The sequence below is a fragment of the Gossypium arboreum genome, unplaced genomic scaffold, assembly GCF_025698485.1.
Source record: "Gossypium arboreum isolate Shixiya-1 unplaced genomic scaffold, ASM2569848v2 Contig00242, whole genome shotgun sequence".
Lineage (NCBI taxonomy): Eukaryota > Viridiplantae > Streptophyta > Magnoliopsida > Malvales > Malvaceae > Gossypium > Gossypium arboreum.
The window spans coordinates 42,501-70,000 of record NW_026440358.1 but is presented as its reverse complement, the minus strand read 5'-3'; the positions used below and the strand labels follow the sequence as shown (position 1 = coordinate 70,000).

General features: G+C 35.1%; 1 protein-coding gene and 7 pseudogenes across 1 annotated transcript; 3 read left to right on the top strand and 5 right to left on the bottom strand.

The window, feature by feature from the left end:
* Positions 1-384: 384 nt before the first annotated feature.
* LOC128288633 (50S ribosomal protein L14, chloroplastic-like) lies at positions 385-1,560 on the top strand. Its single transcript, XM_053024908.1, has 2 exons — positions 385-511; positions 1,301-1,560. Exons 1-2 carry the CDS (start codon positions 385-387, stop codon positions 1,558-1,560), a joined length of 387 nt encoding a protein of 128 aa, XP_052880868.1.
* A 1,236-nt stretch (positions 1,561-2,796) lies between these two features.
* LOC128288624 (30S ribosomal protein S11, chloroplastic-like) lies at positions 2,797-3,273 on the top strand (annotated as a pseudogene).
* LOC128288623 (DNA-directed RNA polymerase subunit alpha-like) lies at positions 3,268-4,055 on the top strand (annotated as a pseudogene).
* Positions 4,056-8,161: 4,106 nt separating this feature from the next.
* On the bottom strand, positions 8,162-9,640 carry LOC128288631 (photosystem II CP47 reaction center protein-like; annotated as a pseudogene).
* Positions 9,641-19,311: 9,671 nt separating this feature from the next.
* On the bottom strand, positions 19,312-20,251 carry LOC128288632 (cytochrome f-like; annotated as a pseudogene).
* Positions 20,252-21,908: 1,657 nt separating this feature from the next.
* On the bottom strand, positions 21,909-22,782 carry LOC128288619 (photosystem I assembly protein Ycf4-like; annotated as a pseudogene).
* Positions 22,783-23,255: 473 nt separating this feature from the next.
* LOC128288622 (acetyl-coenzyme A carboxylase carboxyl transferase subunit beta, chloroplastic-like) lies at positions 23,256-25,499 on the bottom strand (annotated as a pseudogene).
* A 668-nt stretch (positions 25,500-26,167) lies between these two features.
* LOC128288630 (ribulose bisphosphate carboxylase large chain-like) overlaps positions 26,168-27,500 on the bottom strand; it is a 1,639-nt pseudogene continuing 306 nt past the window's right edge.

Sequence of the window (27,500 nt, the reverse complement as noted above, 5' to 3'; positions counted from 1 at the left end):
AAAAGACAAAACCAATCTGATTATGAATAGATCGAAATTGTGAAGCAAAATAAAAGTATGTGGATAAATAGAAGGATGAGAGAAAGAGAGAAACAGAAATAGCAATGAAATGATATAGGATTCCAATATGTAAGGTCTATGAAGCATCTCATAAAGAGCAATGTAATAGAGCATCAATAGAGATTCATCAATAATTAGATGAATATCTGTTCATTGAAGAAAAATCAAGAGCCTTAACTTAAGTCAATAAAGACTGAGAAGGTTGACTCAAGAAGAAATTTTATTTTATTTTATTAAATAAATATTAAATTAAAAATTAAATTAATAAATATTAATAAATTAAGGCTCCATTGAGAATTCAGACCTAAGCATTAATCGAGAGCGATGGGGACGACGGAACCTGTGAATGCAGAGGATTTATTGAAAACGAATCCTAATGATTTATCGGGGAGGATGGCGGAACAAACCAGAGACCACTGCATTTCTTTTATTCTGATTCTGAGAGGTCATGGTTAACCTGACAACTGAACTAGAAAAGAGTAAATATTCGCCCGCGAAAATTTGAGTTTAATTTGATTGTTCAATTTTGTCGATCTGAATCTGATATGAATATGATAAAAACAAAATAAAGATTCGTTATAACATTATAACAAAACCAAGATAAGACATTATCTAGAAATAGAATCCGTGTTTAATTCCTTATACTTATATATATATCCAATAGATCCAAACAAGATATACAAATTTCTAATAGATCAGATAAATCGCAAAGCAAAGAATCCCAAGATTCAATTATTCATTAACTACCCGTATATCTTAAGATTAAGAATTAAATATTTTTATTCATTTTTTTTTCATGAGGAGCTGGATGAGAAGAAACTCATGTCCAGTTCTGTAGTAGAGATGGAATCTATAAACAACAACCATCAACTATAACCCCAAAAGAACCTGATTTCGTAAACAACATAGAGGAAGAATGAAGGATATCTTATCGAGGTAATCGGATTTGTTTCGTAGATATGCTCTTCAAGCACTTGAACCCGCTTGGATTACATCTAGACAAATAGAAGGGGCGCCGCAATGACACGAAATGTACGCCGTGGTGGAAAAATATACGTATATTTCCAGACAAACCTGTTACGGTAAGACCTACAGAAACACGTATGGGTTCGGAAAGGATCTCCGAGTATTGGGTAGCTGTCGTTAAACTGCAGAATATTTTATGAAATGAGTTGAGAAGGAAAATATAGCCAGAAAGGCTATTCTGATAAATCAGAATTGATGTGTACTCGAGTTATAGAGCCAGTAATCGCCGATATGCCTACAAAGGATGTTATTGTTGCTGTGATCAAGGAAGGAAAATTAAATACAATTCTAGAAAGATCAGAAGTGATCAGAGCAATTGTACGTACTCGTAAAGAACTCAAACGCGACAACGGGATGATAATACGATATGATGACAATGCTGCCGTTGTCATTGATCAAGAAGGAAATCCAAAAGGAACTCGAATTTTTGGTGCGATCGCCCGGGAATTGAGACAGTTAAATTTCACTAAATAGTTTCATTAGCTCCTGAGGTATTATAAGACGAGACCCAAGTATAGTTAGAGTATTTAGAGTATTTAAATGGCATAGATTAATTAGTAGATTGTGTCTCACGTATATACCTTTACTAAGTAAAAAAAGACCACGTTGGTTATATCAAAATTGGGAGCAAACAAAATTTTAGTTTACCATGGGTAGGACACTATTGACATAATAACCTCTATACGAAATGCTGATATGAATAGAAAAGGAACGATTCAAATAGGATCTACTAACATCACTGAAAACATTGTTAAAATACTTTACGAGAAGGTTTTATCGATAACGGGGAAACATCGGGAACGCAACAAATATTTTTTGGTTTTAACCTACGACATAGACGGAATAGAAAAGGACCACATAGAACTATTTTAAATTTACGACGGATCAGTCGACCAGGTCTACGAATCTATTCTAACTATCAACAAATTCCTAGGATTTTAGGGGATGGGATTGTAATTCTTTCTACTTCTCGGGGTATAATGACAGACGGGAGGCTTGACTAGAAGGAATCGGTGGAGAAATTTTGTGTTCTATATGGTAATCTGTCCGTATACGAATTGTATCCGAAACTCCATTTGTAAAAAAAAGAAAAAGCACGGGTTGTCTAATAGAACCTCCTGCCCTACGGTAGTTGATATGTCAAGGAAGTTTTACCCTGAATAAAAGAACAAAAAATGGATTCATGAAGGTTTAATTTAATTAGTAAATCACCCCACTCTGACTTTTAGATAATGAAGATCTGATTTAGGTTATGTTTCGGGAGAGTTTTACCAACGTGATAGAGTCAACAAAAGGAAGTAAGTGCTTATGATTCAAACCAGGGGCGTAATTTATAGACTTCGCAACAAGGATTCGAACGATTAGGTAGTTTTTCAACTTCAAGATTTCTTTGGGGATCCAATTCAAATTTCAAGAAACTTATTTTCTTCCAATAACGAATTCGGAAAATTTAAGGAATAACTATGAAAATAAGGGCCTGTTCGTAAAATTTGTGAAAATGTCGCCTAATCCGAGGGGACGAATTATCGTAATTTGTTTTAACCTGAGATATAAACAAAGACAAGGATAATCTTTCTATTCTAAAAAGAACTCCTGAAAGAAAAGAAACTAATCTTAAAGAAAGCGATAAACAAATAAAAATAGAAGATCTGTTTTGACATGAAATGGATATATCCATATCTCTGACTTATCTTTATGAAATGATAAAATATGGCAAAACCTATACCAAAAGTTGGTTCACGTAGGAATGGGCGCAGTAGTGCATGGAAAAGTGCACGAATACCAAAAGGAGTTATTCATGTTCACAAGTTTCAACAATACCATTGTTACTGTTACAGATGTACGGGGTCGGGTAACTTTGTCCTCCGCCGGCACTTGTGGATTCAAGGGTACAAGAAGGGGACCTTTTGCTGCTCAAACCGCAGCGGGAAATGCTATTCGAGCAGTAGACCAAGGTATGCAACGAGCGGAAGTTATGATAAAGGGTCCTGGTCTCGAAGAGATGCAGCATTACGAGCTATTCGTAGAAGTGGTATATATTAAGTTTCTGTATGGATGTAACCCCTATGCCACATAATGGCTGTAGACCTCCTAAAAAAAGACGTGTGTAGAAATAAACACTAAAGAGATTTCAAGAGAAATAAATGATTCAATGATCTGATCAAATAAAATAATATTACTATGGTTCGAGAGAAAGTAAAGTCTACTTCGACTCGGACACGACAGTGGAAGTGTGTTGAATCAAGAACAGATAGTAAGCGCCTTTATTATGGACGCTTTATTCTTGTCTCCACTTATGAAAGGCCAAGCCGACAATAGGCATTGCGATGCGAAGAGCTTTGCTTGGAGAACTAGAAGGAACATGCATTACACGTGCAAAATCTGAGAAAATACCCCACGAATATTCTACCATAGTAGGTATTCAAGAATCAGTCCATGAAATTTTAATGAATTTGAAAGAAATTGTATTGAGAGGAATTTGTATGGAACCTGTAACGCCTTTATTTGTGCCAAGGGTCCCGGATATGTAACTGCTCAAGACATCATCTTACCACCTTCTGTGGAAATCGTTGATAATACAGCATGTAGCCAGCCTAACTGAACCAATTGATTTGTATTGATTACAAATCGAGAGAAATAGAGGATACGGTATAAAACGCCAAAGAACTTTCACGACGGAAGTTATCCTATAGATGCTGTATTCATGCCTGTTCGAAATGCGAATCATAGTATTCATTGTTATGGGAATGATAATGAAAACAGGAGATACTTTTCTAGAAATATGGACAAATGGAAGTTTAACCTGAAAGAAGCACTTCATGAAGCTTCGTAATTTGATTGATTTATTTATTCTTTTTCATACGGAAGAAGAAAACTTACATTTAGAAAACAATCAACACGATGTTACTTTTACTTTTTTTCCGTTTCATGATAGATTAGTTAAACTAACAAAAAGAAAAAAGAAATAGCATTGAAATATATTTTATTGACCAATCAGAATTGCCTCCCAGGATCTATAATTGTCTCAAAAAGTCCAATATATACATTATTGACCTTTGAATAACAGTCGAGAAGACCTATGAAAATTGAACACTTTCGCATAGAAGATGTAAACAAATATTGGGCATTCTAGAAAAGAAGTAGAAAGCATTTCGAAATTGATTTATCAAAATTTTAATCCAATGGATTTTGAACCTTCAGCACAATCCATAGATTCGACCAGAATTGAATAAATGTATCTAGGAGAATTCACTTTGCCTTGAAGTGACTACCCCTAGATACGCACATCATGATATTTTTTTTTAATTGATTCAATTTAAAAAGACCTAAAGTTAGGGATTTATCAATCGGTAATGTTGTCCAATACCCAAACCAAAGGGCCGCAGTACCAATCAAAAACGGTTGTCGCTACTGGACGACGAAATGGATTTTGGAATTTATTAACATTTTCCAAAAACGGTACTGTTAATAATCCTGCGGTACTGAAACCATTAAAAGAACACCCAATAACTTGTTAGGTACTGTACGAAGTATTTGAAATACAGGAAAGAAATACCATTCAGGTAATATTTCCAAAGGAGTTGCAAATGGATCCGCGGGTTCACCAATCATTGAAGGTTCTAGAACCGCTAAGCCCACGTTATGCTACAATAGTACCGAGAATTACTACTGGAAAATATATAAAAGATCATTGGGCCATGCGGGTTCCCTATAATAATTATGACCCATACCTTTAGCTAATTTAGCCTTAATACAGGATCGTTCAAGTCAGGTTTTTTGTTATTAGGATAGGTGAATTTTTCTAGATCCATCTCAAAGGAACCGGACATGATAATTTTCATCATCCGGCTCAAGCAAAAGTCAATCGAATCAAATGGATACAAACGGATACCTATAAAATAAATCTATATTCTATATGTTTAAAATAAATCTATATGTTATCCCCACATATATGAATGGTTCCATATGTAAGAAAAAGTTACCTGATTCCATTTTACGGAGTTGCAATTATACATCCAAGGAATTTCATTTTACAGGTAAATGCTCAATACCCAAGTAGGCGTACAAAATTGATCGTGATCAAGTGCTTTATGGGTCGTCTTAGGCCTATGATTCACCTTTATCCCAAAAATATATCGAGATTTTTACATACAAAGGATTTACTTGTTACTAATATAGTCTAGCCTTTGCTCTTCTTTAGATCCCTTGTTTCAACTCGATAGTATAATTAAATCGGTCGATGCAGAAGAAATGAATGCATTTTCATACTATTAAGATAAGAAAGTAAAAAAACTAAAATCTAATTTTGATTATGCCAAATCACTTATTCTACTGGATCTTACGGAGCCCTATTTATACACAACATCGTCAGGTCTGATCATAGAAAAGATTCTCTTCAAGCGAACCAGCCTATCCTTTGTATGGGGCTTACACGGTGGTTGAAACAAAGACACATTGGTTGTGAATTCCAATGTAGCAGATAAAGGCATATTTCTGCACGGCCCAATCAATAGTTCAAGTCACACACTTATAATCCATTTTCTTCGGGGAATTCCTTCAACTATTCATGTCAAATAAATACTAGAATATTGTTGTAGTTGAAAGGAAATATCCAAATACATGTCTTATTTTTTTTCAATAATCCATATTTGTAGCAATGAAATACTATTGTTCCTCCCCAAGTAATAAGATAAATTATTGTCATAATATAGCTATGGTCTATATTCTATAAAGGACCAGAAATGCCTTGTTTACGTATCATTAGGAAATGCATTAACATAAATACAGCAGTAAGAAGGGGTAATACAAAAGTGTAAACTATAAAACGGGTCAAAGTGGATTGTCCCACACTAGCACTTCCACGTAATAACTCTACCAAAGGCGATCCTATTACGGAATAGCTTCCGGAACGCCTGTTACGATTTTGACTGCCCAATAACCAATTTGGTCCTGAGGTAAGGAATAACCTGTTACGCCAAAAGATGCGGTCAATACACCCAGAACCACGCCTGTAACCCAAGTTAATTCGCGAGGTTTTTAAACCACCAGTGAGATAGACACGAAATACGTGCAGGATCATCAAGACCATCATACTTGCCGACCATCGATGAACTGATCGGATTAACCAACCAAAGTTAGCTTCAGTCATTATGTATTGAACAGAAGCAAAAGCCTCAGTAACGGTTGGACGATAGTAAAAAGTCATAGCAAATCCTGTAGCTACTTGTACCAAAAACAAGTAAGCGTAATTCCTCCTAGACAATAAAATATGTTAACATGAGGAGGAACATATTTACTAGTTATATCATCTGCAATCGCCTGAATTTCGAGGCGCTTCGAACCAATCATAGACTTTATTGAGATAGGTAAACCAAGAGGACCCCCTCGAGAACCGTATATGAGAATTTCATCTCGTACAGCTCAAACAAAAACACCCAAGTATTAGCTGAAACGGATATGGAATAGAAAGTTTGAAACTTTAATCTTTTCATTCAATTTTATCTGAAGACACAAAAGAGTGAAAACTGAAAGCTCTTTGTTGTAGTTGTAATTATAATGCTAAAAATCAAGTCGGCGCAGTCGTCTTTATGTTGATCGTTACAGGCCCTTTGAATCTTCTATTTACCTACTTATTTCTTTTCTTGCTTTGATTTGTTCTTTGTATGAAATGTGGCTTTATTCTTGTTTTCTTTCTTTTGATAGGAATTCTCTTGTTAAGACCCTATGAATCAATTGAAACTTCAGATTCATACCAGAACCGCGATGATTCAATAAAACCTTCAAACTAAGTCCAAAGATTCTTTGAGTAAGAACCATTGATCATCACTATTCAATCAATAGAATAGATATAATAAATAAAATACAAAGAAAAGAAAGGTTTGTCCTTTGATCAAAATAAGCATAAACTAAATGAGAGTTTGAAAGAATAAAAATCTTTCGATTTATAAATAATATAACTCTTCTTTGAATTTTTTTGAGTCCGGCTGCGAGGTTTGAATATTAAGTATGAATCATAGTTCAAATACTTTGTGATCCATTTCATATATTCCGTGCTCCAGATACTAGAATGACTATCCGACGGGATAAAACTATCTCGATCAAGATGACAGACCCATTTTCTGTACTATCAATAGGATCAATTATAACAAGTCACACACCATATTCCGGAAATACAGAAACAAATAAATTTCGCGGTCGAACTACCGAAATAGAATGGGGCTAAAAAATCCGAGAACTAAAAGTTTCAATTTTTGTATTGAAACGCGAGGCTTCGTGATTCTTGTGAATCTAATTCATTGAAATTCCATCCAGTAAAACGGAAGAATTATAAATCTCCAAAATAATAGATAAGAATATCGCAAATAAAGCCATTGCGACACCCATCAAAGGAGTCGTTCCCATCCAGGGGCTACCTTACCATATTCCGAATTCAATGGTTTCAAAAATCCTCACAACAGTTCGTCTTGGACCAGATCTAGAACTACCTCAACGGTTTGTGTAGCCATAAATCTTATTTTGTATTCAGTGAGATCTGTTGACTTTGTATATCATTCCGCTGTAAATAAACAATCTTATCATAGACCCATTGTGATCTTTGAAATTATATAATAATGGAAACAGCAACCTTAGTCGCCATCTCTATATCTGGTTTACTTGTAAGTTTTACTGGGTACGCCTTATATACTGCTTTGGGCAACCTCTCAACAATTAAGAGATCCATTCGAGGAACATGGATTAATTGAGTAATGAGCCTCCCAATATTGGGAGGCTCATTATTTCAATTGAGATAATGAAAATCATTTCATTTTTTAGTTAGAATTTTAGGCGGTTCTCGAAAAAGATAGCGAAAAAATTATCCCAGAGTAGATACTAAGAGGAATGTATAAACCAATGCTTCCATAAATTCGATCGTGGTTTACAATTATAGCTTCCGTACCTGTTTATTTGGAATCATCTCCGAATAAAGAAAGAACAAGAATCAAAGAAAAGGCAGCGATTTAAATCAAGATTTTTCCAGCAGCCTATGGCAAATCACAAATAGAAGTAGAAGCAAAAATAACAAAGCAATCTTGCATCAGACTACTTGTCTTCTAGTAGTTGATTCAAGTTTTGAATGCTCCAAATTCCACTTGAGCATCCAAATCTGGATCAATACCGGCAAAACATCTCTGAACAGGGTTCTAGCACCATGCCAAATGTGTCCGAAGAAGAAAAGCAAGGCAAACGAAGCATGCCCAAAAGTAAACCAACCCTCGGACTGCCATGAAAACACCATCGGATTTCAAAGTAGCACGATCTAATTCAAAAATTTCACCCAATTGAGCACGTCTAGCATATTTTTTCACAGTAGGATCACTATAACTCACCCATTGAGTTCGCCGCAGAACCCAACAGTTACACCTACTTGTTCGACACTATACTTTGATTCTGCCCTTCTAAAAGGGACATCCGTCTAACAATTCCGTCTCCGTCTACCAAAACAACCGAAATGTTTCAAAAAAGTAGGCATACGACGTACAAAAAGTTCACCCGTCTTTATCTCTAAAGATAGGGTGTCCTAACCACCCAACGGCTATTCCATCCCCGTTGTCCATTGAACCTGCCTGAATAATCCTCCTTTGCCGGATTATTGCCAATGTAATCATAAAAAGCTAATTTTTCAGGAATTTTAGACCAAGCTTCTGATAAACTTTGATTTTCGGCTAACCCAGCACTAACCCTTCGATATATTTCTTGCTGGAAGTATCCGATCCCATTGATAACGAGTAGGACCAATAATTGATGGGGTAGTTGCTGAACCATACCATAGTTCCGGCAACAACAAAGCTGCAAAAAGACAGCAGCTATACTACTGAAAGGACGGTTTCAATATTTCATACGTAATCCTTGTATAAACGTTGGGCGGCGGACACTAAGATGGAATAAGCCCGCCAATATGCCCAATGTCCCTGCTGCAATATGATGAGAGGCTATTCCTCCCGAACAAAAGGATCAAAACCTTCCACGCCCCACGCCGGATTTACAGGTTGACCTTGCCAGTTAGTCCATAAGGGTCCGACACCCATATTCCAGGACCATAATCCTGTTACATGAAATGCGCCAAAGCCAAAGCAAGCCACTCCTGAGAGAAATAAATGAATTCCAAAAATCTTGGGCAAATCCAAAGAAGGTTTTCCTGTGCGCTCATCACAAAAAATTTCTAGATCCCAATATACCCAATGCCAGATAGCTGCCAAGAAGCACAAGCCAGAAAACACAATATGTGCTCCGGCCACACCTTCGTAACTCCAAATACCTGGATTTGTTATAGTCCCCCTGTAATACTCCAACCGCCCCATGAATTGGTTATTCTAAACGAGTCATGAAGGGTATAACGAACATACCTTGTCTCCACATTGATCAAGAACGGATCGAGGGATCAAAACGGCTAATCTATATAGAGCCATTGAACTGGCCCAACCAGCAACCAGAGCCGTATGCATTATATGAACAGAAAGCAAGCGACGGGATCATTCAATACGACAGTATGAACACGATACCAAGGCAAACCCATGGAAATACCCCTTTATCAACGAAAATAGACACTATGTAACTTTATTGCATTGAATACCTCCTTTGGGTGGATTCTTCGAGAAAGGATTAATATTTGTTCTATTCCATTAGTAATTAAGGGAAGAATTGGCCAGAAGAAAAAGAGAAGCAGATCTATTCTATACCCGATAAGTATCAATACGCAATGGGGTTGATCCTATTTTTATGAATGAACGTATCCCTATTTGTTCATCATTCAAAGGACCTATTGGTAAGAATTTCTTCATTCATTCTGTCTTTCTTTATTTTATATTTTATGGCCTTATTCTATCTATGTATAAAATATGAGGCCAATATTATTAAGACCATTATTACGCTTCCAGATCAAAGTGAAATATAGTATTTAATTTTTCTTCCTTTAATGCCTATTGGTGTTCCAAAAGTTCCTTTCGAAATCCGGGAGAGGAAGATGCAGTTTGGTTGACGTTAGTGCGACTTGTCAAATATATTGGGTCATATGGGATTCCCCGTTCTCTCGCCCGATCGAGATATCCTGTTTCGCCCAAAAAGATTGATTGAATTATCAAAAATAGCGTGAAGGTAATGAAGTGCAATTAGAGATCCATTTCATTTTTTGGGGGTATCCAGATTAATATTTCAATTAGAATGATTTATGGTTGGCTTGGTTGGACCGAAAAATGAAGCATCCAGGCTCCGTTTAGAAAACCCAATTGGTAATACATTTATGATTACCACATATATCATAATCATAAATTTTTTATTTACAAATTGAATAGAAATAAGAACGATTTCAAACTATTAATCAATCGAATAATATGAGAAATACGTTGAATATTTATGGAAAACATGAAAGAAAAAGAATTAAAATAAAAAGGAAATGAAATCATAGCAAAAAGATGTGGTATTGGGTCATTTGTCCTATATGCGCAAATCAAAATCAAGGATCTTTACCGAGTAGAGCATAAACCTAAAAAATTGAATAAAAAATTGATGAAACCCATTCAGGAACAAGAAAATGACATCGTGATTTGATTGAATCCCAATGAAAAAAATAGATCAATGAAAGTTTGTGCGATAAGTTTAGCGAATTTTTCTATATTATAGATTATAGGAAAACGGGCCAAAACTTATCTTTCTTTAATTTCATTTTATTTAAAAATGTAAGAAAAGCCCTTCGTTAGAAATTAGAAGTTAGAAAAGGCACACTAGAAAAACGAAGGATGGCTGAATCATTACTGATTTTTTTTCGCAATTTTGTTGAACCGTATGCATCAAAAGGTGCCTGTACGGCTACTAAGGGATACAATTTTATCCTAATCAACCGACTTTATCGAGAAAGATTACTTTTTTTAGGCCAAGAGGTTGATAGCGAGATCTCGAATCAACTTATTGGTCTTATGGTATATCTCAGTATAGAGAATGATACCAAAGATCTGTATTTGTTTATAAACCTCCTGGCGGATGGGTAATACCGGAGTAGCTATTTATGATACTATGCAATTTGTAACCAGATGTGCATACAATATGCATGGGATTGGCTGTTTAATGGGATCTTTTCTCCATGGAGGAGAAATTACCAAACGTCTAGCATTCCCTCACGCTCGGCGCCAATGAGTTTTTTTTATTTGATGGAAAGAAAAAGAAGACTATGCTTCGCCATATGAAATATGAATTAGTAAGTAATAATAGTATGGCACTTCGAATTCGATATGATATTTTTTGATTTCTTTTTTTTCAAAACATTAGATTATGTATCGAAAGAGTAGTATGAGAGAAAGGCATTTCCAATTTTATCTTAGCTGTGGGCCCATCTCAGCGTCACAAACTTTTTTCTTTTCACACCAGAGGCTATTAACAATATTTATAACAATATTTATGTTATAAAATAAAAGAGTACGAAAAAAGATTATTTTTTTTTTCTTTTTTGAAAAAAGAAACTTTGGGATTGCTGAATCACAGACGAAATAAATATATAAAGCAACGGAGCCATCATAGTATATTTTGAACTTTTCCGAAAAAAGAAGGTGGTAATTGATTATTTAGTGATCTGGTCTAATAGACGCTTCTATTTCTCTTTTTCTTTTTTCGATGAAAGAAAAAGAGAATTCCATTGTAAAGCCGTATGCAATGCACAAAAATGCCTGTACGGTTGTTCAATTCTATCTTTTTTCTTATTATTCTTTAGTTATTTTAGCTATTCTTCTGCCTCATTATGTGAGTTAGAAGAACCTTTATTATGTTATATCATCAGGTAATGATCCATCAACTGCTAGTTCTTTTATGAGGCACAAACAGGAGAATTTATCCTGGAAGGGAAGAACTACTGAAACTTCGCGAAAGCCTCACAAGGGTTTATGTACAAAGAACGGCAAGCCCTCATGGGTTGTATCCGAAGACATGGAAAGAGATGTTTTATGTCAGCAACAGAAGCCAAGCTCATGGAATTGTGGATTCAGAAGCGGTTAAATAAGTTAAATAACAAATAGCAATAGCAACGATTTAACACCAATCCACAATTTAATTAAGATTGATTTAACTCTTCTTCCTTTCCTTCTTAACTTAAGCTTCAAAGCCTAAGGGTTAATATTTTATTAATCTATTAAATAGAAAAAGAAGTAATTCAGAATCATCTGGTTAGGATCGATCTAAACCAGTCTATTATGTATATAATTCAGTATGCCAACTATTAAACAACTTATTAGAAATGCAAGACAGCCAATTAGAAATGTCACGAAATCCCTGTTTTGGGGGATGTCCTCATGCCGAGGAACATGTACTAGGTGCAAAGGACTTGTTCAGATCATGGGCTGAGAAAAAAGAAACAACTTTTTCAGTATCAACGATCCGTACCAGTGAATAGAATGGGGTTCGTCCGTTCACTATCTAAAAAAGCTAGATCTACCATATCCTTCTATTGTGTATGAAATTTATGGTTTCCATTGGCGCAAATCCAATCTTAGAATTTAAGATGAGAAAAATTCCATTGGTAGCAAATGCTTATCCATTAAGCGGGAAAATCCTATTTAAAAAGCAAAAGATTATGCTTCGATTCTTGCAAAGAACGGACTAACAGGGTCAGCTGCCCAATTAATCCTCATCCTTACATACCGTTACTGTATAAGATAGATCTCGTTGTGAAAGATCTATTACTGGAAAATTTATGAGTAGAGCCGAAGAGTGTGAACTGTACAAGTTACCAATTAAATGAAGGAATGAGCTCCGGTGTATAGAGAGGACCTCACCGTTTAAGAAGTAACCATAGAAACGATGGAACCCACTATTTATTTATCCATTTCTATTTACCTTTATTTTAGTTAATATGCTTTTTTGATACCTAGTATCAATACAATTTCTTATTTCAAGGCGAAATGAAATGCCTAGAAAAAGGAAAAATCGTGGTCGGGACGGTTAGAGTAGCAAAAGCCATTGGAATTTTTATTTTATACATTGAAGAATCCGTTTTGTTATTAATAGACTAGAAAAGAATAACTGAAAGAAAGAATTAGTTATTCATCAAAATTTCTTTTATTCAATGACCAGAATTAAACGGGGATATATAGCTCGTAGACGTCGAAAAAATTAGTTTATTTGCATCAAGCTTTGGGGCTCATTCAAGACTTACTCGAACTATTACTCAACAAAGAATAAGAGCTTTGGTTTCGGCTCATCGATAGAGATAGGAAAAAGGGATTTTCGTCGTTTGTGGATCACTCGAATAAATGCAGTAATTCGTGGGTGGGGTATCCTATAGTTATAGTCGATTAATACACAATCTGTACAAGAAACAGTTGCTTCTGAATCGTAAAATACTTGCACAAATAGCTATCTCAAATAGGAATTGTCTTTATATGATTTCCAACGAGATTAGAAAATAAGGAGATCGGAAGGAATCCAACGAAATGCTTTAAATGAAATGGGGTTCCTCGAGAATGAACTCGGGGAAGGTAGAGTAGAAATTAATATGATAAAAATTTGATTCTGATAAGGTCATCAAAACAAGATGAGCGAAGACGCTCAATAAAAAAATATTTTTTTCTTCCCCAACCGGATTCGATTCTTTGAAGGGTGTTTATTTATTTCTGGTTCTAAGAGCAGTAGTTCTAGTGGTCGACTCGCTTCTTTCAAACTGTTTCTCATTATTAAGAAAGGGTAACGAAGATAAAATACGAGCTTGTTTTATAGCAATAGTAATTAATCGTTGTTGTTGCTGGACGAATTGTCCGAAGAGGATCGCTTAACCGTAGCAAGAGCGCGAAAATTGAGCGTTTCTTATCACAACCTTTTTCGTAGCGGAAGTATTTACCGGTTCCTGGGGAAATATGTTGGTCTAGCAGAAACAATTAGAGGATTTAAATTGATCCTTTCCGGAGAATTAGACGGTCTTCCTGAACAGGCCTTTTATTTGGTAGGTAACATCGACGAAGCTATCGAAGGCTACGAACTTAGAAATGGAGAGCAAATTGAAGAAATGACCTTAAATCTTGCGTACTTACCCCTAATCGAATTGTTTGGGATTCAGAAGTGAAAGAAATCATTTTATCTACTAATAGCGGACAAATTGGCGTATTACCAAATCACGCGCCTATTGCCACAGCTGTAGATATAGGTATTTTGAGAATACGCCTTAACGACCAATGGTTAACGATGGCTCTGATGGGTGGTTTTGCTAGAATAGGCAACAATGAAATCACTATTTTAGTAAATGATGCGGAGAAGGGTAGTGACATTGATCCACAAGAAGCTCAGCAAGCTTTTGAAATAGCGGAAGCTAACTTGAGGAAAGCTGAAGGCAAGAGGCAAACAATTGAGGCAAATCTAGCTCTCAGACGGGCTAGGACACGAGTCGAGGCTATCAACGCGATTTCGTAACGAGTTGGTTAATCGAAAGAATTTCCGTAGAAACAGAACTTTCGTTTATACATCCCATTTTGATTCTGCTGATTAAATAGAATCAAATACAATCAAAAGTGAAATCAGATTTTGATCTAACGAAAATTTGAAAATTGAAAACGGAAATAGAATAGGATGAAAAGATAGAAAATCAATAAAAGGTGGGTAGAAAACTTATTAGACACCGATCGATGGTATCTAATAAGTTCTACCTACTATTGATTTGAACCAATGACTCCCGCCGTATGAAAGCAATCTAACCACTGAGTTAAGTAGGTCATTTATTATCATAAGGAATCATAAAGAGAAAGAAAAAGGACCTATTACATCGATGGATTATAAATCCAATATTATTTCAATACCAATCAAACCGACCAAAAGGGTATGATTATGATGTTGGATCATGTAATATTCATCTTGACAAGAAATTATCTACATAATATGATAAAATATGTATCACAAACACAAGGGCTATAGCTCAGTTGGTAGAGCACCTCGTTTACACGTGCGCCAATGTTTTCAGGAAGTCTATCGCAATCAAAAGAATTGATCTTTTGAGAAATCGATGTCTTACTCCATTACTTTGAAGGAACAAAACAAGAGAACAATAGCCTGATTAATGGTTCGGTCCGATTCGTGCCGTTTAGGCAAGATCCGAATCGAACCCATCATTGATTTGAGATATTGATAGGTGAATACCGGTCTATTCAATGCTAGGCATACGAGTATAAGGACCTCAAAATGCTCTTTTCGTCCTATGAATCTTAAGGTGTATGAAGTTTCATGTTTGATTTTTAATCAGGATGGTAGAGACTCCATTTAACTTAGGTTGATCTAGGCCAGAAGCAGACCTACGTCAAGATAACCCTTCCCCTTGAAACACTTTGGAAGTGCTCCTATCAGTAATGAATCAGAGCACAATGAATCAGAGCACACGGAACTGTCTTCTTTTTTTCTGTTAGAAAAAATATATATACGGTAGACTAACTGATATTTCTATCAGTTAATGAAAGAGCCCAATGCAAAAAAAATGCATGTTCTTTTGAAATAGGCCGAATCATTTTGATAATAATCAGTTCGATCTGTTTTACTGAGAAGGTCTCCATCGAGTCCGTATAGCCTTATATTTTCGAATTTTCTATTTTATTAATTTTAAATATTCATTAAATTTATTAAATTAAGAAAATGAAAATAATATTCTTAAAACTAAAGCAACTAAAACAATAAAATAAAGAATATCCAAATACAACAAAAATAAAAATCTAGTTTTTTCCTAATTATTGTATTCTTTGTTGATTGGAACTGGTCGCTTCCAGTTGCTTGGTTAAAATCATTCCCATAAGCTCGCTCACAGGAGATCACCAGAGTATAACCTGAAAACAAAAGCGCATTTCAACGGATCCAATCGCTCTTTTTTTTCTTGGATAAGAATAAAATAAACAAAACCCCATTTTCTTAATTAATCCTCGCGGGTAGATTGATTTTGATTGATTCTATATAAATAGATATAAAAATAAAAATTTCTATTTATTCTAAATCTATAATTTCGAATTTATATTTAGAATAAATAGAATTTCGAATTAAAAGTTTTTTATTTCTAAAATTTAATAAATATTAGATATTAGTTAGATATTAGAATTCCTTTATTTAGAAAAATCCGAAATGAAGTGAAAACGAAAAGTATTACTTGTTTTGGATTTGTATAGTATTATATATATATAGTATAAATATATATTTATACTAGTATTATACAAATTAGTACTATATCGAAATGAAATCGAAATAAGTGGAATGTAAATAAAATAGGATTAATTCCAATCAATAAATCTTAAAACGCAACATGGAAACACGCAAACAAACGAAACTGGACGATTCGATCAAACTGAATTGTTGTTTTGACTAAACAAACAGTTGCGGATGACTTGACAATGAATTCCAGGTCGAAGCGACTAATCCGATCTATTTTTCACATTCAGGAGTTCGTCTATGTTTCTGCTTTACGAATATGATATTTTCTGGGCATTTAATAATATCAAGTGCTATTCCTATTTTGGCATTTCTAATTTCTGGAGTTTTAGCCCCGATTAGAAAGGGTCCAGAAAACTTTCTAGTTATGAATCGGGTATAGAACCAATGGGCGATGCTTGGTTACAATTTCGAATCCGTTATTATATGTTTCCAGTTTTTTGTTTTGATGTTGAAACGGTTTTTCTTTATCCATGGGCAATGAGTTTCGATGTATTGGGGTACCCGTATTCATAGAAGCTTTCATTTTCGTGCTTATCCTAATTGTTGGTTCAGTTTTGCATGGCGAAAAGGAGCATTGAATGGTCTTAGTTCCTGAATATTCAGATAATAAAAAGAAAGAAAAAGTCAAAATAATAATAACATTGAGTATGAATTCCATCGAATTTCCCTTACTTGATCGAACAACCCAAAATTCAGTTATTTCAACTACATTAAATGATCTTTCAAATTGGTCAAGACTTCCAGTTTATGGCCGCTTCTTTATGGTACCAGTTGTTGCTTTATTGAATTTGTTTCATTAATAGGCTCACGCTTCGACTTTGATCGTTATGGGCTGGTACCAAGATCGAGTCCTAGACAGGCAGACCTAATTTAACAGCTGGAACAGTAACAATGAAAATGGCGCCTCTTTAGTGAGATTATATGAACAAATGCCCGAACCTAAATATGTTATTGCTATGGGCGCGTGTACAATTACAGGAGGGATGTTCAGTACTGATTCTTATAGTACTGTTCGGGGGTCGATAAGCTAATTCGTGGATGTCTATTTGCCGGGCTGTCCCCTAAACCCTGAGGCAGTTATAGATGCTATAAAAAACTTCGTAAGAAAATATCTCGCGAAATCTATGAAGATCGAATTAGATCTCAACAGGGGATCGGTGTTTTACTACCAATCACAAGTTTTGTCTTGTACGCAGTACTCGTACTGGAAAGTCATTCATAGTATTACTATACCTTCCTATTCATCGCGGGTTGGTTATTCGTCAGCACAGGTTTAGCTTATGATGTGTTTGAAGCCCTCGTCCAAACGAGTATTTTACAGAGAGCCGACAAGGAATTCCATTAATAACTGGCCGTTTTGATTCTTTGGAACAACTCGATGAATTTAGTAGATCTTTTTAGGAGGACCCAATGACCATAGATCGAACCTATCCAATTTTTACAGTGCGATGGTTGGCTGTTCACGGACTAGCTGTACCTACCGTTTCTTTTTTGGGGTCAATATCAGCAATGCAGTTCATCCAACGATAAACCTAATTCGAATTAATTATAGAGCTATGACACAATCAAACCCGAACGAACAAAATGTTGAATTGAATCGTACCAGTCTCTACTGGGGGTTATTACTCATTTTTGTACTTGCTGTTTTATTTTCCAATTATTTCTTCAATTAAGAAAAAAAAAAGAGTAGTAGAATACTAAATAATAGTAGGAATTCTCTTATCCCATTCGGAAGGATTGTATCTCATAATTATCTATGACTGTTTATGTCTTTAGCATGACCACTTGATGAAATGCGGAGGGAAGCGGGATAAATGGCCGATACTACTGGAAGGATTCCTCTTTGGATAATAGGTACGGTAACTGGTATTCCTGTGATCGGTTTAATAGGTATTTTCTTTATGGTTCATATTCTGGATTGGGTTCGTCCCTGTAATATGGAATAATGGATAATGGGACGAACTAAGTTATAGGCATGAAAGTAAGAACTCAACGGGGCCCGCCTCCTCTTTCTTTGTCTGATTCGCGAGGAAGGGTCCCGTTGAATTCTTAATGATCATGATCATAATATTTTGGTCGTATAAATGACAACAAATGGATCACTTTTTCCGATGATTTTTTGAAAATGAACTCAATTTCAATTAATTGATTCATAGCATCTGCTCTTCGATAGTATCTATCGATACTTTCAAGGTTAGAAGAAAAAAGGAATCACCAATTGGATGACACAATACAATATATATTTAATATTTCTTTTTTTCTGTCGACCAGATTCAAACCTTTTCTAGACTAGTCTAACCTTACTCGATTTATTTTAGTATTTCATCAAAGTTTGAAATTATTTTATAAGTTTATCGCCTTGATTCTATTTTATCAAAAAAATCGGTAAGGATTCTTCTTTTTTGGTTGTCCATTACTTAGTATATTATACTTATTTCGACTTATTTTATACTTATTATATTATCCTTATTACTTATTCTATTATAAGTAAATCGAAAAATAAAGGGTTCTGAAAAATCTGGAAAAATCGAAACTAAGAATAGAAATCTTTGACGAACGGGTCCTGAATTAGTTATTATTTCGACACAAGAAAAGGAATTTTACACACCTTTCTTGTGTCGAAGGCTAGAAAGACGAAGAATACTCCTGTAATTATTTGTTCCCTCATTTAATTTATCCTTCCTTTCTATTCTCCACTTACTTATCTTATGTTTAGTATCTACTCAAATTGAATTTAGAAAACAAAACCTATTCTGTAACATTTAAATCTGACACTGACAATAGGAATATAATTACACCCCCCAATTTAGTCCAATTTAGATTGAAAAAGAAAAAAGAGGTAAAGACAAATAGTCTTCTTCACAATATACATATTTTGTTTTGAATTTTGAATGCGGTAAAAGCAATTCCTAGAGAAAGAATAGAAACAAGCAAAAGACTTTTCATCCCTTTTTCATTATACCTAACCTAATTGCCAGGAATAATTTGTTCTTTTTACAAATTTGATGTTGATAAATCCACAGATCTAGAAATTCATTTCGACACTTGAACCTTCTCAAACTGTTTCTTTTTAAGAACCAAAAGATTTGTGCAAAACAATAGATGCCAAGAAGAACAAAAGACCTTGGACGCGTAGTGGGTCTTGAAGTACTATTTCTGCATCCCCCTGACCAAATCCACCCACATTAGGATTAATTGTTAATGGTTGATCGAGTTTGATAGATTCACCCTCTGAAACAAGAAGTTCTGGTCCTGGGGGGATAATATCAACCACTTGATGTCCATCCAAGGCATCCGTTATGGTTATTTCGCACCCCTTTTTCTTTTCGTATGATTTTGCTTACTATACCTGTTGCCGTAGCATTATAAACAGTATTGTTACTTTTGTTCCTGTCGGATAAATCTGGCCCCTTCCCCTGTTTCCGCCTACGTATATGGGATATTTTAAGAAATGAGCATCCTTATTACTAGCAGGGTCTGGGGAAAGAATAGGAAAGGTGATTTCACTATATTTTTTACCAGGAACAGGACCTATCACAAGAATATTTTTCTTAGTGGGCGGTAGTTCTGAAAAGACAGATTGCCTATCTTTTCTTTCATCTCAAGGAAATACGATCAGGCGGGGCTAACTCAAACCCTCTGGTAAAATAAGAACAGCACCCACATTCAAAGCCCTTTCTTACCATTAGCAAGAACTTGTTTCAGTTGCATATCATAAGGAATTCTAACAACCGCTTCAAATACAGTATCAGGAAGTACCGCTTGTGGAACCTCAATATCCACGGGTTTATTCGCTAAATGGCAATTGGCACATACAATACGCCCAGTTGCTTCGTGGATTTTCATACCCTGCTGCGCAAAATGGGATATGCATTTGAAATGGAAGCCCCGGTTATTATATAGATCATGAGCGATACGGAAATGGATCGAGTAATCTCCTCCTTTATCCAAGAAAAGTATTTCTAGTTTGCATGGTCCAATCATTGATCCCGAAAATTTCTACAATAAAATTAGGTAGGTCACTAGTATAGTTCCCAGCCACGATTCTGCTATTTACTTTACTGAAAACTGAAAAAAAATGACTGAAACAGAGGAGAAATTGTATTCTCCTGATGGGTAGAAAGAGTAAAGTAAGTACGACTTTGCATGCTTTGCTTATCTCGAAAGTAAGAAAGATTCTAATTGAATCCGTGAATCATTTTTCAGTCATTCATTGAATGATAAATAACTACAAGTGACGGAGATACACGATTTAAATAACGAAAGATCCAATATTTTAAAATTGTATCTAGAATGACTGGAAAAGTAGAAACAAGACCAGATATAATTTGATCATTATGAGCAAATCCAAAATCTTTGTATATAGAGCCAATCATTAGTTCCCAACCGTGGGCGAATGAAATCCTATACATAAATCTGTTAATAAAAGAATAGAAAAGCTTTTATTGTGTCGCTTAAATTATATAGGAATTCTTGAACCCAAGAGTTAAGAATAAGAAGTTCTTCATTCCCAAAATAGAATAACCACTTAGAATAACGAAACAGATTAGATTGGTCGAGAAGTGCAAAATCGTATGGATATGATCCTCATTGTGCAGCTTGATCAATTGGATCGTTTCTTTTTGGATTCCTATACGAAGCTTTTGTAGATGTGTTTCCGGGTATTCTTTATCATTTCGTCCAACAGGAAGAGTTCCTCTACTTCTATGAATTGTTCTAGAATACTTTTTCTTGAATATCATTCAAAAAGTTTCGGATTGCCTAGTATCCCACCAATTAGTAATCCAAGATTTCAGACTTTTATTAAATGAGAGAGAGATCCACCAGGGCAAAAATACTATAGATGCAAGATATAGAAGGGGAGTGAATGCTTTCTTTTTTGCCATTTTTTCATCTGTGAGTTGTTAATGAACCCACCTCATTCGTTGACTTTATGTGATCTAATCTTTCTATCAAGCATGCCTTTCATTATATTATAAAGTAGGGCCCATGAATCTATTCTCTGTTTTTTTTTGATTCAGTGCTTAGCCCTTGAATCTAATTGAATCTAAAAAGAATACAGAATATAGAAAATAAGAATCCACTTTGAATTCGAATGAAATATATATATTATTGTTATATTGTTTTTGTTTCCATATATCTCAATTGATCAAATTCGAAGCAATTGCCCTCTTTTGATAACTGCCCGAAAGAACCGCTTCAAATAATAAAGATTGTTCTATTCAGATTTTGAGACGAAGGAGCGCCCTGTCTATATCAAGATCGCAATCAAATATGTCGAAAATTTTCGCGGGTTATCTAAACTATATATAGTCTAGAGTCCAGCAATAATTGAAAAAAAAATTAGGAAAAATATTATGCTGATCAAAAATGAGTGACAAAAAAAGACAGAAAAGTTATCATTACGTTTATCATTATGTTATAAGAAAGAAATCCACTTGTTTAGTTCTTTAGTTCTTAAGGAGCACAAAAGAAAGGATAAAAGGGGAGGGGCCGATTGAGAAAAGAAAAGTAGAGAAAATTTACAAGATATGATCTATCTGTATCTAACGTATCAACTCCAAATATTGCAAATAAAAAGCGAAAGTCTTTATTTCGATTTGATATATGAGATGAATCCAGTATTTCGATTTCTTGCTTATTTTGTTACTGAATTAAGTTGAGCGGTTTTACATTTACAGACGCATAAAAAACTATTTTTGTGGACAAAAAAAACTGTTTTTTTATGTTATGACTCTTCCGTATACGTCCGCTTTGGTTTGAATGGGCATTCTGAAGAAACTTCAGTTTAGTTCTGCTATAGAAAAAAGAGGATTCTTGGATTGAGCTTTTTCCTCCCGGCGAGAAAGCTTTTATTCTGCAATTCATTTCAAAAGACTTCAATCGGTACACGCAAAAAATAGGCCAATTCAGCAGCTTTTTGTTCAATTTCGCGCGGAGTCAAATTCTCATCAGTACGAGTCAAGGGAACGGCCCCCTGGCCTCTGATTTCCATATAAAGGACACGACGAGCATAAATACCCTCTTTAACTTCTATTCTGATGGACTGAATATCTTTCATAAGGAATCGTAGAAAGATGCGACGATTTTTTCCAGGAAAACCCCAACGAAAAATACAGACTATTCCCTCCTTTCTATCGAATCGATCATAACCACTGCCTACATTCCAAAAAATTGTGCACCACAAATAGGAACTAATAAAGAGGCCTGCGATCCCATAGAAAGACATCACGATTCCTTGTGGAAAAAAAACTATTTGCTGAGACGGAAATAAAGATATCAAATTCCTACCAAGATAACTAGAAGTTCCAACTAATAAAACCCTAATGAACCAAAAAAAAGGATAAAGGCCCAGCAAAAATTGCTTGTTTTTCGAGATCCCACTATAAATTCTATCCATATAGATTCTGATCGCCAACTCATACATACTAGATCCAGTTGCATTTTATTCGAATTGAGAGAATAACCAAAAAAATTCGACTTTACTTTTTTGTTTCCGAAGTAACTCTCATCAACTAGTACTATTTTGATATGAACTTTAGAAGGAATTCATCAAATTGTTTCGATCTAAAATCATCCCTTTATATGATCGCCTATACGGATCTACTAGATATATAGACTTTAATTTCATACATCCGTTCGGTACCGATCCACTTGCTATAATTCATTTAACCCTATACCATGTTTACGTATGCATAAGAGGGCTTTTTCATTTATGTTCGGTTCGGGTAAGCCGGATGTTATACAATATTCTACTAAATAGGTATCCATGACATCTAAGTCTTGAAAAAATAGATAAGATTTGGTCTTGGCCCCATCGAATCTAAAAATCTTAGTTTTTGAACATACAAAGATAAAGAAGCCATTGCAATTGCCGGAAATACTAGGCCTACTAAAGGCACAAAAATAGAGGGAAAACTGCTGAAAGTTGTCATAAAATGGGTACCTCAATTTAATATTTGTACCTGTTATTGTTATATTGTTTAGTTAGAAATATATCTTATAACGATTATATTATAATTCGTATATTATACTAATTATATCTAAATACTAAGTATATCTAAGCGAATCTATATATCTAATAGATATCTAATAAGTGCAAGGAATGTAGAATTAAATAAAAGGACTTGCCCATCTTTTTAAATCAAATAAAATAGATGTATATGATAAGATAATCCACTTTCTTTATTATCTTACTTTATTCTTACTTTTCTTATTATTCTATTGTTCTTGTCTTCTAATTTGCATTTTTGAATTTAATAAAGAAAGAGTTTATTACAAATTGTCGAAAGATTCGATTCGTTAGAATCCGATCCAAGAACAGGGATTATTAGTAAAAATAGAATTTTCGGGAGATATAGAAAGATGCAAAACTCTATATTTCTATTCTATTTTTTCTCTATTTAAATTCTATATACATACGCAATAGAGGAGGATAAAATTCGTTTTATTTGTCTCTCCAAATTCGAATTTCATTTCACAGAAGGAAAAATTCGCTTTTTATCTTGTTGCTAGAGGTTTACTCATTAGTAATATCGGATAATGATAATAATAATTATCCACATAATTTGTTTTTCGACAATTCCTTTTTGAACACAAAGTCAAAGCCCATTACGCGGGCTTTGACTTTGATTCTGATAAACTAACTAACTACCTTTTCACTACAAATAAAAAAATTTCACTTAAGACTCTACTTGATTGAATTTTGATTCAAAGGGAAAAAACCGTGGAGCTGAACTAACTCACTCAGAACACCTTTAAAGGATTACGTGGTACGATTGGATCGAATAAACCCTTATGGAATAAATATTCAGCCGCCTGTGAACCTTCCGGTATTGTTTTATTCAATGTTTGCTCAATTACTTTTTACCCGCAAATGCAATATAGGCATTGGGTTCAGCAATAATGATATCCCCAACATACCAAAACTCGCAGTCACTCCACCAGTAGTAGGAGATGTAAGAATTGATACATAAAATAACTTTTATTTGATTGATAATCATATAAAGCGGAAGATATTTTAGCCATTTGCATCAAGCTCAAACTTCCTTCTTGCATGCGTGTTCTCCGGAAGCACACACTAGAATAAGAGGTAAAAATTATTGGTAGCATATTCGATCAAACGGGTGATTTTCTCGCCTACTACAGATCCCATACTCCCCCATAAACTGAAAATCCATAACCCTGATTGCTATAGGAATACCGTTTAGTTGACCCGTGCCTGTTTGAATAGCCTCAGTTAATCCTGTCTTTCTTTGATAAAAATCAATACGATCTTTATAAAGCTCTTCTTCAGACTGAAATTCAATGGGATCCAGAGAGATCATGTCTTCATCCATAGGACCCCAAGTGCCTGGATCAATCGAAAGTTCGATTCTATCTGAACTCCTCATTTTCAAATGATATCCACATTGTTCACAAATATTCATTTTGAATTAAGCGATTTCTTATAATTTACTCCATAACAATTTTCGCATTCGCATTGAACCCACAAATCCTTGTATAGATCGAGATCATTAGAACTTTCTTTAGAGTTAAATCATTACCATTTTCACGAGTTATTATATCGAAATTCTTGCCTTCACTACTATTTCCACCTTCGCCGCAAATGTAATTATAAATATAATTATCATTGGAATTGTCACTACCACTTAAAATGGAACTATCAATACAGATTTGAGAACGAAGATAAGAGTCAATACAACTATTAATGTGATTATTCCAACCACAGTTAGTATCATTATCATACAAGTTAAAATGATAGTGGGGCTCATCATTTTTCGATCCATTATTCATATAACTAGAATTATGATAACTATAAAAAACTTTCTAGTTCACTCAAAAAAGAATGATCATTGTTAAGCTCAAAAATTTGATTTTCACTATCAAAATATATGGAATAACGGTCCTGATTACTATCCCTAATTAAAAAGGTGTCATCAGAAATGAAATTCCGAATGTCTTTGACGTCAACTAAATGATCAACCTTACTGTAATAACTAGAGCTGTCACTACAATCATGAATGTTTTTATCCGTATCATTTCTAGTCGGGTCTTCGTTTACAGTAGTATTTTCAACAGGACCAAGGCGGCTATCCATTGATTTACTTAGCCCACATCTGTATTCTAATTCTCCTTAGACAAGATCAAATTGAACCATGATTTTTCCATAGAGCTTTCTTGCCTCTATTTCCATGAAAGTACAGTAGATGAATAGTCATTCGATGAAAATCAATTGAATATTTTATTTCCTATCAGAATACGCATACTAGATACAATCACTAGGGTTATTAACGAACAATGAGTGAATATTGAAAGAAACGATTCTCTTTGTGAGAACCTAGAGTAGCAGTTCATTATATATGATAGGATAGAGCTCTTTTTCTTTTTGAATTAGAAATATCAATTTTCAATTAGAAATAGTGATTTCCATGTTGTGTAAAATCCGCACTGAAAAATTGAAAAAAGAAATTTTTCTCCTATCAAGAACCTTTTTCGTAAAATCTCGTCTACTAATACAATAAGTTTCTATTCCAACACGGAGCCAAAAGGACAACATACAGGATGGGTAGAAGAAGTTGTGATGCTTGGCTCGATCCATGATCCGAAACCGTGGTATATAGGATAGAAAAGAATACACCAATCCTAAGGATCCATACATAGGATTAATTATGGACCCAGGAGAAAATTTGAGTTGTGTTTAGTCTTTTATTTTGTATTTAAGATCTTGTATATCTAGATAAAATATATCTATCAAAAATATAGACAATAGAATCGGCTCAATCCTTTTAGTAAAAGATTGGGCCGAGTTTAATTGCAATTCAACAAACCGACAGTAATTACTGGATTACAAAGTATCCATTGCTTCGAATTCAAATTTGATTTATGAAGCTGGTTTATCTCATTTTTCCACTTTATCTAATTTATCCACTGCGTCGAATTCAAATTTGATCGCCTTCCATACTTCACAAGCAGCAGCTAGTTCAGGACTCCATTTGCTAGCCTCGCGGATAATTTCATTACCCTCGCGGGCAAGGTCACGTCCCTCATTACGAGCTTGTACACATGCTTCTAAAGCTACTCGATTAGCTACAGCACCCGGTGCATTTCCCCAAGGGTGTCCTAAAGTTCCTCCACCGAATTGTAGTACGGAATCATCTCCAAAGATCTCGGTCAGCAGGCATATGCCAAACGTGAATACCCCCCGAAGCTACGGGCAGAACACCTGGCATAGAAACCCAATCTTGAGTGAAATAAATACCACGGCTTCGATCTTTTTCAATAAAATCATCACGTAGTAAATCAACAAAGCCCAAAGTTATGTCCCTTTCTCCTTCAAGTTTACCTACTACTGTACCAGCGTGAATATGATCTCCACCAGACATACGTAAAGCTTTAGCTAGTACACGAAAGTGCATACCATGATTCTTCTGTCTATCAATAACTGCGTGCATTGCGCGATGGATGTGAAGAAGTAGACCATTATCTCGGCAATAATGAGCCAAGCTAGTATTTGCGGTGAACCCACCTGTTAAGTAGTCGTGCATTACGATAGGAACTCCCACCCTCTAGCACACATGGCCCTTTTGATCATTTCTTCACATGTACCTGCAGTAGCATTCAAGTAATGCCCTTTGATTTCACCTGTTTCAGCCTGTGATTTAAAAATTGCTTCGGCACAAAATAAGAAACGGTCTCCAGCGCATAAATGGTTGGGAGTTCACATTCTCATCATCTTTGGTAAAATCAAGCCCGCCACGTAGACATTCATAAACTGCTCTACCGTAGTTCTTAGCGGATAACCCCAATTTAGGTTTAATAGTACATCCTAATAGGGGGCGACCATACTTGTTCAATTTATCTCTTTCAACCTGGATGCCATGAGGCGGGCCTTGGAAAGTTTTAATATAAGCAGTAGGGACTCGCAGATCCTCTAGACGTAGAGCGCGCAGGGCTTTGAACCCAAATACATTACCCACAATGGAAGTAAACATGTTAGTAACAGAACCTTCTTCAAAAAGGTCTAAAGGGTAAGCTACATAACATATATATTGATCTTCTTCTCCAGGAACGGGCTCAATGTCGTAGCATCGCCCTTTGTAACGATCAAGGCTGGTAAGCCCATCGGTCCACACGGTTGTCCATGTACCAGTAGAAGATTCAGCAGCTACCGCGGCCCCTGCTTCCTCAGGCGGAACTCCGGGTTGAGGAGTTACTCGAAG